Raw genomic sequence first — 13034 nt, forward strand, 5'->3', positions numbered from 1 at the left:
GTTTTTAACACGTACTACTCAAGTAAAGTAGTACTTTTACTGTTCAAATAGTTATTGGTTAACTATGCATGCAATCCTACTTGAAAAGCATGGGATTTCAAACTAGATTCAAAAAATATAGAACCAGGACGGTAATACATAAAGGATCTGTGAGAAAGGAAGCACCAGAACTAGCAGCAAGGTGGGGTTGCCTGCATGGTCAGCCCTTCATTTGAATGCAAATGCAATTTTGGGGCAGGCAGTTATCTGTGACATCAGGCAGGACCTTAGTAAACTGTTACCACCAGCACCTGGTAAAGCCATTGTTAATCATGTGTAGTAAAGGGACATGAGGGCTAGCATGAGTCATTTATAGAGCCAGTCAGGACTAGAAAAGAGAGAGAAAGAAAGAGGAGGGGAAGAGATCAAACGAATACTGTGAGGAGCAGGATGTCCCAGCAAGACAAAGCCAGGCTGTGAGCATCATGTATGTAAGTTACCTTTTGGATAAAGAGACCAGCATGTATCCAGGACCTGCAAGGTGCAGCAACAACAACCTGCCAGTGCAGAACTTTGTGCCTGCTCCCCCCTACTCAGACTACATGGGGTATCACCACGTGCCAGCTCCAGACAGCCACGGACAGCCCGCGGGAGCCTGGGGACCCCACTACGGCCCCCAGAGGGAGGACTGGAACGCTTACGGCCCGTGCCCAGGGCCCTCCGGCACGGCTGCTGCCGCACAGCTCAGCGGCTCGTCTCCTGGGCAGGGCTCCTACAGTCCAGCTGAGTACAGCTCCCTCCATCCCGCTGCACCCGGGGGGTTACCTCCTGCAGGTACCGTTAGTGCACAGCAGGTCTCCCCCAACAGCCAAAGGCACAGCTCTTACGAATGGATGAGGAAAACCGTGCAATCCACTTCTACAGGTATGAGGGCAGCGAGGCTGAGATTTCCCTTTTTTGGGTGGTTGGTTTTGGTTTCTGTTGTTTTGTTGTTGTATTTTTATTTTTTTTTTTGTCAGATTCTATATGTTTTAACAGCAAGAAGATTTGAACAAGACTCTTGCTAGCAGTGAAATACTGGTTCAATCTTTGGATGCTGTTTCTGATCAGCTGATGATTCCTTATATTTCTTCCTTGATCTCCATAGCTGAGTCACATAAAAAGCAACATCCTTTGACAGTAAAGTACTTTCATTTGGGATACATTTTAAAAAGTTACATCATATAATTGCTTTTAAGGAGTCCAATAGATTTAGAGAAGTATGTCTGTAGAAAGAAATCATGATGAAAGCATCATACTTCTCTGCCACCTATGCCTTGCTTATTTTCCTTAATCTTCAGAGTAGATATGAAAAGTTCAAGTAAAATATATATAGTACTGGGGTTGGAAATAGCTTTGTATTGGATAGAACCTCCATAAATCTAAGAACAGAAAAATGAAATGGCTACAGGATCAATTGCTTTAAGAACAGGGAAAGAACAAGGAAAGACTTGCCACTCTTCATAGCAGTTACTCAAAATGTGCAGGAATATAAACATCTACGATAACAAAATAAGTTAATACTATGACAGGTCAGTCTCTGATGCATAGGAGTAAATGATTAAAATAAAATTCTTCAATCATGTTTAACAAGTAAAAATAAGTCTGAGGAAAATTTTTAATTCAGTTGTGGGAATTAATGCAAAGAATACATACAACTATTAAGCACACCCAAAACATCTATGTTCCTTGGATCAACATAAAAAAAAATAATGAAACAAGGAACAGGAGGAGAGGTAGAGGGGCACTGCCTGAAAAGAACAGGGATAGTCTTCAATTTTTGAGACCCTCTGAGGTTCTGAGCAGCTCTGACATGCATCGACACCATTAGGAGTTAAGGATGCTCAGTACCTCCCCCAGAGACGCTCACAGTACCTCACTGTCACAACTCAGGGAGGTTCCCTTCTTTCCAGACCTTAATCACTTCCCAGGTTGGTTCCCACGCATCTGTAAATGGTGGTTTTCAAAGCCAGTATTGAATCAAACTCCGAAGGGAAAGCAATTATTTAAACATATATTCTACATAAACAAAAGCAACTGAACAGAAAAACTGTCTTTGCTAAAATAATGCATCTAATTTACATAGACACACTGAGTCATACCTACTCCTGGTCAGTGCAGCTTTAGCTCAGAGTCCATGGATGACACTTGGACAGAGTACGTTCTTTCATTGAGTGAACAAGAATTTCAGCAAATACAAAAGACAGGCTGCTGTGGGATTTTTTTTTTTTTAAGTTTAAAATCTATTTCTCATAACTGTTCTTCTCTGAATGCTAACCAAGACAAGACAGAAGAGGGCCAGTCTTGAAAAGACTTTGCTTACTTCTGCATAGTCCTTATGAACACAATGAAAATTCTCACGGGCAGTATGATTTACAGATCATACTCGCTTGCAACATACTCACTCAAAAACCACAAGTATTTCACTCTTCTTTACCTACCTGCCTCTTGCTCTTGTGGACCTACATTGCAGCCTTACAGTTCTATCTTCTTGCAAAACCACTAGGAATTTCAGTACAGATGTTTAAAAGGAAAGAAGAATTACGTATGTTTTTTATTACCTCTTTTTAGTTCCTGTGAAAAAGAAAACTATTGTTTCTGAAGATAGAAAAAATAAGGCTTAGGCTTACCTGAAAGCATTAAAGCAAATCACAGAAATAAAGTATTATTATTTTGCAACATATAATGAAAAAATACTTATCAATAATATGATTTCACTATAGAAATGAGGATTATTAGGGCAAATAATTTTTGCAAGATGCTCTTGAAAGTCTGCAAGAAACACTCCTCTAATTGTATCCCTTTAGAATCAGAAGAGACTCCTCCCATAGATGTACTTACATACACCAGTTGGCAGCAGTCTGACTTGCAACAGCAACAGAAATGAGGCCTTGAATCAATGACATTTCCAACTGCAGGGGTTTCATGATTATCTTCTCTTGTTGGGGCTTCATGGATTCATGACCTGAGAGAGAAGAAAAACACTTGATTGAAATTTCTCCCACTGCCTCATACCCTACACAAATTCTTGTATTGTTGTTTATACAATTCACCTGGAACAAAAGAAGAAATTATTTCAAGTTAAATTTATCATGTGTAACTTAAAAAACAACATCAAATACCAAAACAGGTCTTCACCTGGCATTAAGCAAAGTTCATGAGAATGTGCTACTTAAAACTACTGAAAGATCTCAGTATTTAATGCAAGACTGTCATGCTGATAGTAGTACTGGAATGCATTTCCCACATAAAAGATGTCATCAGGCTTTCATCCACCCTTCCTCTCTGTTTGAAGGATGTATGAGCATCTCCTTCTGCAGTTTTGGAACTGGAGGGAGTAGGACTTCTTCCATGTAGGATCTAATGCCTGGTTGCTGCCTCCCTGAGGGTATTCAGGCTACAGGAGAAAGCAAATGTGTTCAGACTCAGACCACCTGAATAAAGGACTGTTTGAGTATTTCCATCCAAGAACACTAGTGGAAAAAGACCCTTCCCAAACCCTTACACTGTGCTTATCTGTCTCAGTTGCTAAAATACCAAACTGAAAGGGAAAAGAAACCCACATCAACTAGCAATAGCAATAGAGGCCGGAACCATGACAACTAGAGAAGGCAATTCTATGTACACAAAGCACAATTACAGGCAAATTCTTTGATGAAAAGTATGATCCCATCACTGATGACATTACAAATCTCCTACTGATTTCTGTACTTTTACGGAGGTATGCAATTCCTTGCATAGGAGTAGCCTTTACTTTTAGCTTTTGTAAGAAAACAATAAATCTGTGTAAACCTGTGCACAAGATCTGAAGTATGAAGAGGTAAACTACCAGGTAGTATCAGCAGTAATGAGAATTAGATGAAAATATATCTAAAGATCTGCATCTATCTCATTATTAAAAAAGGAGGGAGCAAGTACAGAAACAGATGGAAATAAACAGTAAGCAGAGACTTTTCCTGTTCGTCAAGTACAGGAAACACTGTAGCTGTTCAATAAAAATTTACCCTGACAATTTCTCTGATGGTGATGACAGGTGCTGACAGTATTGTTACCAAATGCTCTGTGAATGTAGAGTATCTAGAAGAAGGAAGAATTTATATCCTCTCAGATGTAAGAAAGAGAAGCAAAACTCTTAAAGAGTGATTCTTGCAAAATTCTGAATGCCTAAAAAACATAAACCTGGAAAAAAAAATCCAGGTAATCACTTGTTTTTTAGTTTTACAGTCACTGGCAATGGGACTTTTCCTGACTCTGCCACATAGAAAACTGCCTACACTTTCTACAGCTTGTGTCCTTGTGCCAAACAAAACCCCACAGGGCAGCCTGTCCAGTTGTCATTTAAAGGTGACAAAAATGATTCAGCTTTGGATTCAGTTACCTTCTATACTATGAAGATGAATAGTTTACACTGACCAAGGACAGAAGTTGGCCAATGAGCGTTATTACAGAACGTACTCAAAATGGAAAATGATCGCACTTTAAATAGAAGTCAACAGAACAGAGGGGAAAATCTCTTGGTCCAGTGAAAGTTTCTGATTCTCTGATATTCCTCTGTTCTTTTCACAAGTCACTTGAGCATGTGTAAGAAAAAAATGATCAAGACCCAGCAGAAAATTCAAATATAGAATTTCAGCATCACAAACCTCTATGCATCTAACCTGGCAATATTTCTATTCAGCTCACTGAGACTTGTGGCAGGAACGATACTGAGCAGGACAGTACCCTCATAACTTCACAGAACATCACAGGCAGCACAGTGAATCTCTTCAAGACATTTATTCATTTAAATTATGTTCGTTCCACAAAATCAGTTAAATCAGTGATACTCCCTAGGGTGAGTTTGGACCTTTCCTTTCATAAATTTTAAACTGCATGAATATTTAGAAATAGCTCCAACACAAAAATAGATAAGTAAATAATTAAATAAATATCCACACCTCTGGGCCCTGATATCCAGTGGTCCTTTACTAATAACTCAAAGAGCTAACTACTCCCTCTCTTAAAACTGCGCCACCATAAAGACACGAATATGAACAGAACAGATCTTTAGGCCAGAAAACTGCTCCACATTTGAAGCTGACTTATGCTGCCTTTCAGCCATCAAGTACAGATACTAACTCCCTCTCAAACAATAGTAAGTTGTACAATTGAGATGCTGACACTCGTAAGTAATCTGACATAACTATGTACAAGGACATCTGCCTAGATTAGTTGGCCACTGGATTTTAGGAATGATGTCAGTTTAGGTAGAGGAAGGGTATTCCTGGACAGTTAAGAGAGGAGGCGCTAGGAAGGGGCCAGGGACCAGTTCTCATGCTAATTTATTTTACTTTGTAAACTAGTTGTGAGGTCTGACAGTGTTGGCTTGGTTTTGTTTTTTTTTCCTCCTTTCCTGGGCTACATTGTCTTTGGTTTTGAGGCCTATCTGTCATATTGAGGCAACAGACCCTCTCAACACTTCTCTTTGCTTTGATATGCAGCCTTGTCTCTTCCTTCTCCCTTTTTTCTTCAGGAGTTATATTGCCGGAAAGGGTGATGATTTTCACAGCAAATAAAGAGGCCTTCTCCTAGCTTTATTGTCTTCAGAAGAAATGCTCTGTGAATTTTACGACCAAGGGGAAAGCTGCTCCCTTCCCCCAACTCAGAACTTGGCCAGTCACAAAAATTGCTGAAGTGGGTGTGATAAGACAGGATTGTTAAACTTTATCTCACAAAAAGTTTTCTAAAGCTGAAATACCTTATTTCTCCTCATTCTAAAGGCACTCTTAAATAATCACTATTTGTAAAACAGATTTTGGCAAAACTTGCTGTTCTTCAATAGCTCACCAAACTCTGAAAATCTGCCCCCTCAACACAGAGGCAGTTTTCAAAGCTCTTTATTTTAGTTCCACCCAGCTACTGATAACTCCTCAGCCACCTGCAGCTCCATGCTATGACTCTGGAACAATACAATCCCAATAAAATTATACTAAATTTCTGATTAAAAGCAATCTATTAAAATTTATTTTAATAAAAGAGTAAGGTTGTCAAAAGGTAAATGTTGGTAATTTCACTCAACTGAGGAGTGAAAGATTTTTCAGGACTTCAGTCAACTAAAGGGCAGGATTAAAATGTTAACCTTCATCACTGGATCATTAATTTTTTTCCATTATCTACCGAAGAGATCTGGCAAATGAAGAACATCCTTCTGCTGTCTCTGGGGTGATGCATTAGTTCTACCTCAGATTTTACTCAGGTAGTACTTCTTGAAATAAAATGCATTACTGTAATTGAAATGAGCAGAAGATCTGTAAGGTTCATGACAGAATGCCCTATACTCTGTCAACCTGTTTAACAACAGGTTTTATTGCTGTTGATTTAGAAAATAAATTAAAAAATCCACTCTGCCTTTGAGATGAAATGCCACATGCAGAGTAACTCCAAGACAGCATCCAACAAAGGGATACGGAAGTCCCTCACAGACGTTGGGACCTCACCAGGCCTCACTGAGAGCAAAACATGATATTGCCAACATCATGGGCTTTCTCTGGAGACCTCAGCAGATCTCAAGACCTCTACAGTTCAGATAAGGGTTTAAGCACTGCAAGTCAGGAATAGGAAGCTATACCTTGAAGTTTTCCATCTTGTTTTGGCAACAGAAGCACATCTGATATTTGTCTGTGACTTCTGAATGAGAATAGAGCTGAAGATAAGATCACTTTGCTCTTTTGTGTTCTACATCTTAACAACACAAAGGAGACTAGGGAAATATCTTAAAACATTTCTGTCCCATAGAATGACCTCAAGTTCTCATTTGAAGAGGGGAAAGAAAAAAAAAAAAAAACAGGCTACAGATCTAAAGCTAAAATATACCAAGTAAAGCATCAAAGCACAACACGTGTCATATGTTAAACAAACAATTTACACTTTGAATGAATGAAAACAAATGTCATAGTGTTTACGTGGACTCAGCTAAATAACAGCAGTTCCCCAGAGACTTTAACATTTTCACCATGATATTGTAAAATTAGCAGCACTTTTCACTTGATACTCTGGATAAACATAATTGGGCTAATTCTGCTTTTCACTACAGTTCTACAATGACAGAAATGCTACCGAGCTGAGAATGCCTGACCCAGCCAAGCACAGCGCAGCAGAACGTAACAAGAAAGTTAACAGATTAATTTAACAGAGAGTTGTTTTGGCTACATGGAGGGAGCAGAGACACCAGCATAAGCAACAAAAAAATGTATACATTTATTTTTCCTACTGAAATGTTCCAAGTAAACACAACGATGACCTCATGACAGTTGGAAAATATCCATATCATTGTAAACTCACTATTAACACACAATGTTTTCCCACAGTCAACGAGCAAGAAGTATGAAAGGTAAGGGACCAAATTCTGACGTAGATCTTGTAACGCAAGCTAGGAGGAGTCCCTGAGAAAGCCTTTCACATAGATTGAGCCACTCACTGCCTACAGACAGAGGTATTTTGTTTACAGCACTGCAGTGACCAGAACTTCCAGTGCTAAACAACCGTGCATCTAATACCTATACAAACGGTACAAAATTGATCACCTTAAGAATCTGGTCATGTACATAGTACCTTAGTGAGTCAAAAATTCTTGCAATTTGACAACGAAGTCAAATCCTGGAGGAGAACTCATTAAAACGTGGTGTATGCATTTAGATAACAAGTAGAAGGCAACTAACTTTAAATATACGCAGTTGTTAAAACAATGAAACTACATCTTTCTCCACTGATGGGGAAAAACACATTAACCAGTGAAACTAAATCAGGGATTAAAGGATAAAGTACTTCAAGATTCCATTACAGTTCTGTACCTTGAATTCTGAGCTTTGGGTACTACTTCACAAGTTAGGGAAGAAGGGGCTGAGGAGTAACCAGACTTCAGTGCCACCAATAAACCCCCAGCTGTTCTGTGCTGCAGAGATGGCTGGTTGCTCAGTGACACGCCATGGGCAGCTGCTCAGACACGGACATTTTGCCAATTCACTTACTGAAAGTCTATTTTGGTGCTCTCCATTAATTACTCTCATCACCAGTGAAAGTATTGTAAGTTTGAGGTAAATCTTTTTCTGAAGAGTTAGACATGCATGCATTTTTTTTTTCAGAAAATGCTCTGTAAGACAAAGATCGAAAAAGCCTTTTTATGAAGCTAAGCTACATCTGCAGCACAACCAGACTGCTACAGTCAGCAAGCCCCAGTACGTCTCCCATTTTATGTATGATCCCAGAGAATCTGACTCCAGTGGGGTTGCTCCCACCCGCTCGATGGGAAGGTTCACAAAACATAGTACCACTGTGCAACACATAGCAGAGATCACCAACTACAAATGTGTTCTGTGTCCTGCACAATTTACAGACAAGATATACACATCTGAAGAAGCATCCAGGTGAAAACAGACAAGAAAGCACAAAACAAATCAACAAGACACTATTTGCAAACACTGTAACACTGGTTTTAGCCCCAAAACAACCTAATCTTTCCAAAATGCAGGAAGACCTTAGGGCAGGGCTGAGGAGCTGATTTTAAGCAGCTGTTGACTTCTAAGATTTTGTTTGCCTAAAATGAACATTAAACAAGAGTGGAAAGGCTAGTGAGAAAGGAAGCATTAGCAATCTTCCTCATTCTCAGTTGCATTTAATGACTACCAACATCTTCTGTCCTCACAAGTGATCCCATATGAAATCAATACATTCCAGCTACTTGCATCTGTGTTCACTTGCTCATGTAATTTGCTCTTACCTTTTTAATGACCCAGTTACTGATGAGCCATGTCTGCTTCAGTCAGCTGTACCCACATCTGAAATGCAGCAACCATGCTGCCTGAAAAGGAACCAGTGGTGCAATTCTACCATTATTTGAATGTCCTTTGTTAAGTATTATTGCTTTCCTTTCCTCCTTTTTTAATTAACTGCCATATGTAAATTTATCTTACTATTCCCTGAGATATGATCAAAGCTTGGTTAGATTGTGCTAGACTTGAAGGAAAAACACAGCCATCAAATTGCAATAACAATATCATACCAATATTCCTAGCTACAGGATCTGAGAACCTTTGGAAGCTTTCAGAACTTTCTATGCAGTAAAATACCCTTCACAATTCATCTCCAAATCAAGTGGCATTCAATCAGCTTTAGGGAAGAGAAAAAAGCAATTCAACAGAACCCAGGCTTCCTGGCTCCTCGTTCTTAACGAGAACAACTTCTCTTGCCCAAACAATAACCCAAGGGTAATAAAGAATATGAGCACCAGTTTATCATCTATTTACCAAGGAGCAAACCCAAAAGTTGATGGTATTACTCTCTCCTGTTGTAAACTGATACCAAGTGCACCGCAGTCAAGGAAGTTACTCTGGGTAAGTGCATAGAGAACCAGGCGTAAAATACCCACAAACATATATCAAATGTAAAGTCAGATATTTATGTTACTGAAATTAAAAAATTCTGGGTTGAAGCAATGTGTTCTTCTTTCAAAACAGGTAAAACAAGAACAAGAGAGAAGTACCGAGTGGTTTACACAGATCATCAGAGATTAGAATTAGAGAAGGAATTTCATTACAACAGATACATTACAATCAGAAGGAAGTCTGAACTTGCTGCAAACCTAAGACTTTCCGAGAGACAGGTAGAGTATGGATTATCCATTGAGAATTTCCTTTGCATTTATTATTACTTGGAAGGATATGACCACACTGGTTAGGAATACAGAAATGCTTATGCCTCAAATCTAACATGACTGCGTTCCCTCTGCGATTTAGGGGCTCATACAATCCAGCTGAATGGCCTGATGGCATGGTTTGCATTCCTTTTGACACATCCCATCAGCTCTAGTTCAGCTTACATGATTACAGCACAGAGCTGCGCAACTGCGTAGAAAAGACAAAGAGAAGCCTGACGTACAGTCTTGCTCTGAGAAACTAACAACCAAAGCCTGCCAGGACTTCTTGCTGTTCAGCTGGGTCAGTATTAGTAGGGAGAAGCTTTTGCAAACATTTCCTAGTCCTGGTTCCTCTGAGGTCAGTGGGAAGCCTTAAGCAAGGCCACTCTTAGCAGAGGCATAGGTACTATTAGTTGTGAATTCCATGTTCAGGACACTGCAGATATTTGGGTCTTGGCTACCTTCTACCTTTTCTTTAAAATTTCCTACACACTTGCTAATCCTTTCTCCTTTCCCTATTTCCCTCCATTCCCTGCAAACTCTCCTTCCTTTCCCATAAATGGAATCAATTTTTCCTGACAAAAAGATAGATACAATTTGCTCTGGAACCACTCAGTGCCACATTCTTGAATCATGTAATTTTTGTGCCTATGCCACCTCCTGCTATGGCAAGGCAGGAGCACAGACCCTGGCTTTCAAACACCTCAGCTGGCTCACACCAACCAAGATAAAATGTCAGTTGAGAGCTCTGTTATAGTTCTAACATGGGCTGAGCATGTTCTATTCCATTTTACTTGGGGATTTCTTACCACAGTGCACTGAAGTAAGCAATGACTTTAAAAGCTTCATTGGAGGAACTCTACAGATAGATTATCTCAAGACAGAAGAACAAAGAACAACACGTAAACAAGAAAGGAAAGAAGTAATATCTAATTATTTTTTAAGTGATAAATGATGCACTTCTGATATAGACAGGATACAAAAATAAACAGATGTTGAGGACAAGAAAGAAGAGTTAAACTTGCACTGTGGGATTACTTGCACCACTAAGCAGTGGCAGAAGTACTGTAAAAGAACAGCAACAGGTAAAGAACAAGTCCACATAAGCTATTAGCCTAACGTTACAGATTTGTATTTACCTGCATCTGATAACTGGTATGCAACCCTTAAATGCCTACTAAAACATTTCTCTGGATCTCTGCTGCAGATCTCTACATCTAGCTTGTTGATGGAAAAGAATAAAACCCCTAAATTCAAAGCAGACATCACGGAACATAGAGAGCAAATCTGAACCAGGTGTTAGTTTGTTTATTAGATAGTTTCATCTCTCCATATATTCTGGCAAATGATGGGAAAAGCCAAATTACCACAGCACAGTCAGAAAGTAGGATATTTGAGACAGCTTTAATAGAACATGAACATCATTTGCTACTAAAGTGATATTTCAGAAATGAAGACAACGAAATGAACTGCTGCATGTTTGAGATGAAAGCCTGGGACCTAAGAAATCCAGGTTCAAATTTCCATAAGGAAATGTATGTGCTTCTGGAATTGTCACATTCAGCTGGAAAATGGGTATAATAATGGCTCAAGAATAAGAACACAAACTGGCAGAGTCCTCGTGATGTCTTGTGGGACTTCACCACTAGATTTTTTTTAATGGTCACAGATACTATCAGTTTTTACTGTTTTTCCTTCTTTCTGATTGTCAGTTATCTCTCTGCCGAGCAGCTAGAAAGGAAAAGAAAACAAATCAGCATTTCTCAGAAAACCAGAGATTTTTCCTTGGGTTGATAAAAAGCAGTTGACAAAAGCACTGCCTTTGTCATCTGATTAAATACAAAAAATAGATCCAAATGTGATAATTTGACCTATTATGCAGACCATACATAATATAGAATCATTTCCAATGATACACACAGACTTAAATCCCACATCAGGAATTCATATCCAATGACATTTCAGTTACCACAGAAGAGTCACTTTTTCACACCTGAACAAATTCTGCTGCATTTTTAATTAAATTTTGTCATCTTCTCATGTCCTCCCCTGTTCTATCCCAATCTAAATACATTTATTCTTCAATAGTTCATCTCTTCTCAAAGTCTGCATTTCTGTGACAGAGCAATGACTATGAAATAAAGTCATGGACTGTGTGGGAAGTAGCAGCAGATTTTAACTTTGTCTACACATGCAGGAAAAAGTGCTTAGCTACTGAGGCACCACTTCTATAATACTTTGAAGTAACACATACCTACAGCAGTGCAGTGGTGAATTTCTGCTCACAGGTATATTCCTGTTGCCTTACAATTGTAGCAAAGGAGTCCAGCATCCAAACAGGAAACCTTTTCTCAGTTCACAGGCCAGTAACAGGCTTTGAGTTGCTCTGACTTAGAGAATATACTTTTCAAAGATACTTTCATATTCTTTTGGCCACTGCTGTGATGCATTAGGTTCTGTTTGACTTTGTACAAAAAAAAAAAAATCAAACATTTAATAAATACTTCCTAGGAATAAAACACTAATAAAGCTATTTATCAAACTAAATATTTTACTGTGAAGTAGGAAAGATTATTTATGTGGAAAAAAATGTACAAAAGCAAGCAAAGAGCTCAGTTGTCCCAATTTGCTACTGCCTTTCTCACTGGACCTCATGCAGTTGATTTTCTCCTACAGCCCTTGACTATACAAAGAACCACACTGCATTCTATTAACAACTGAAAACAATTTCCTCTGCTCCTCTGCAGGTGAAAATCTGGTTCCAGAATCGCAGAGCCAAAGAAAGAAAATTGATGAAGAAGAAAATGACTCATTTTGATGGCAGTAATCTTGGCTCTATGCAGAATGACTCTGGCTCAGTGAGCCCGATGCCAGCTCCTGACCAACAGACTCACTCAGAAATGCCCAGCTCTTTGTTCCCACCTCCACCTCCGCCAGCTCCGCTTCCAATGAACGGCCTGCAGCACACCGGGAGCCTGCAGCAGGTGGTGGCCTCTCAGTAAGGCTGGCTGAGGAGCTGCTGCTTAACAAACACTATGAACTACCAGTACACAGAGCACTACAATATGGAAGAGGACATCTGCAGGACAGCTGCTTTGCAGGGGTCTCCAGCATGACACAGTTCTGTGCACATCTGCTTCAAGTTCAGTAAATGAAGTCACTTGCCCAGTCTGCAGGACAGTGCGAGTTCCAGTGGCACTGAAACTGTTGTGTGTCAGGAGTCCTAGCTGCAGAGAGCCTCGCAAGAGTACACCACAGGGCAAGCATCCCTGCAGCAGGTGGGCTGGCACTGGGGAAGAGGAGAGCTGAGGGCTAGAGTGGCCACCAGAAAGTATATTCTGTGAAC

General features: G+C 39.6%; 1 protein-coding gene across 1 annotated transcript; it reads left to right on the forward strand.

Annotated features, from left to right (window-relative positions):
• The first annotated feature begins 464 nt into the window (after positions 1–464).
• Positions 465–12690, forward strand: LOC136044458 (homeobox protein CDX-1-like). Its single transcript, XM_065729785.1, has 3 exons — positions 465–903; positions 9510–9655; positions 12436–12690. Exons 1-3 carry the CDS (start codon positions 465–467, stop codon positions 12688–12690), a joined length of 840 nt encoding a protein of 279 aa, XP_065585857.1.
• The last annotated feature ends 344 nt before the right edge of the window (positions 12691–13034 follow it).

Source organism: Cyrtonyx montezumae, unplaced genomic scaffold (assembly GCF_038088225.1).
Source record: "Cyrtonyx montezumae isolate F1298 unplaced genomic scaffold, pur_monq_1.0 scaffold_11, whole genome shotgun sequence".
NCBI classification, from domain to species: domain Eukaryota; kingdom Metazoa; phylum Chordata; class Aves; order Galliformes; family Odontophoridae; genus Cyrtonyx; species Cyrtonyx montezumae.

Excerpts from the sequence above, each read along its gene's own strand:
- LOC136044458 (XM_065729785.1), top strand. The coding sequence starts at position 465 with ATGTATGTAAGTTACCTTTTGGATAAAGAGACCAGCATGTATCCAGGA. Across the intron at positions 904-9,509 it reads CGTGCAATCCACTTCTACAG|GTAAAACAAGAACAAGAGAG; the intron begins GTATGAGGGCAG and ends CTTTCAAAACAG. Across the intron at positions 9,656-12,435 it reads TAAGACTTTCCGAGAGACAG|GTGAAAATCTGGTTCCAGAA; the intron begins GTAGAGTATGGA and ends GCTCCTCTGCAG.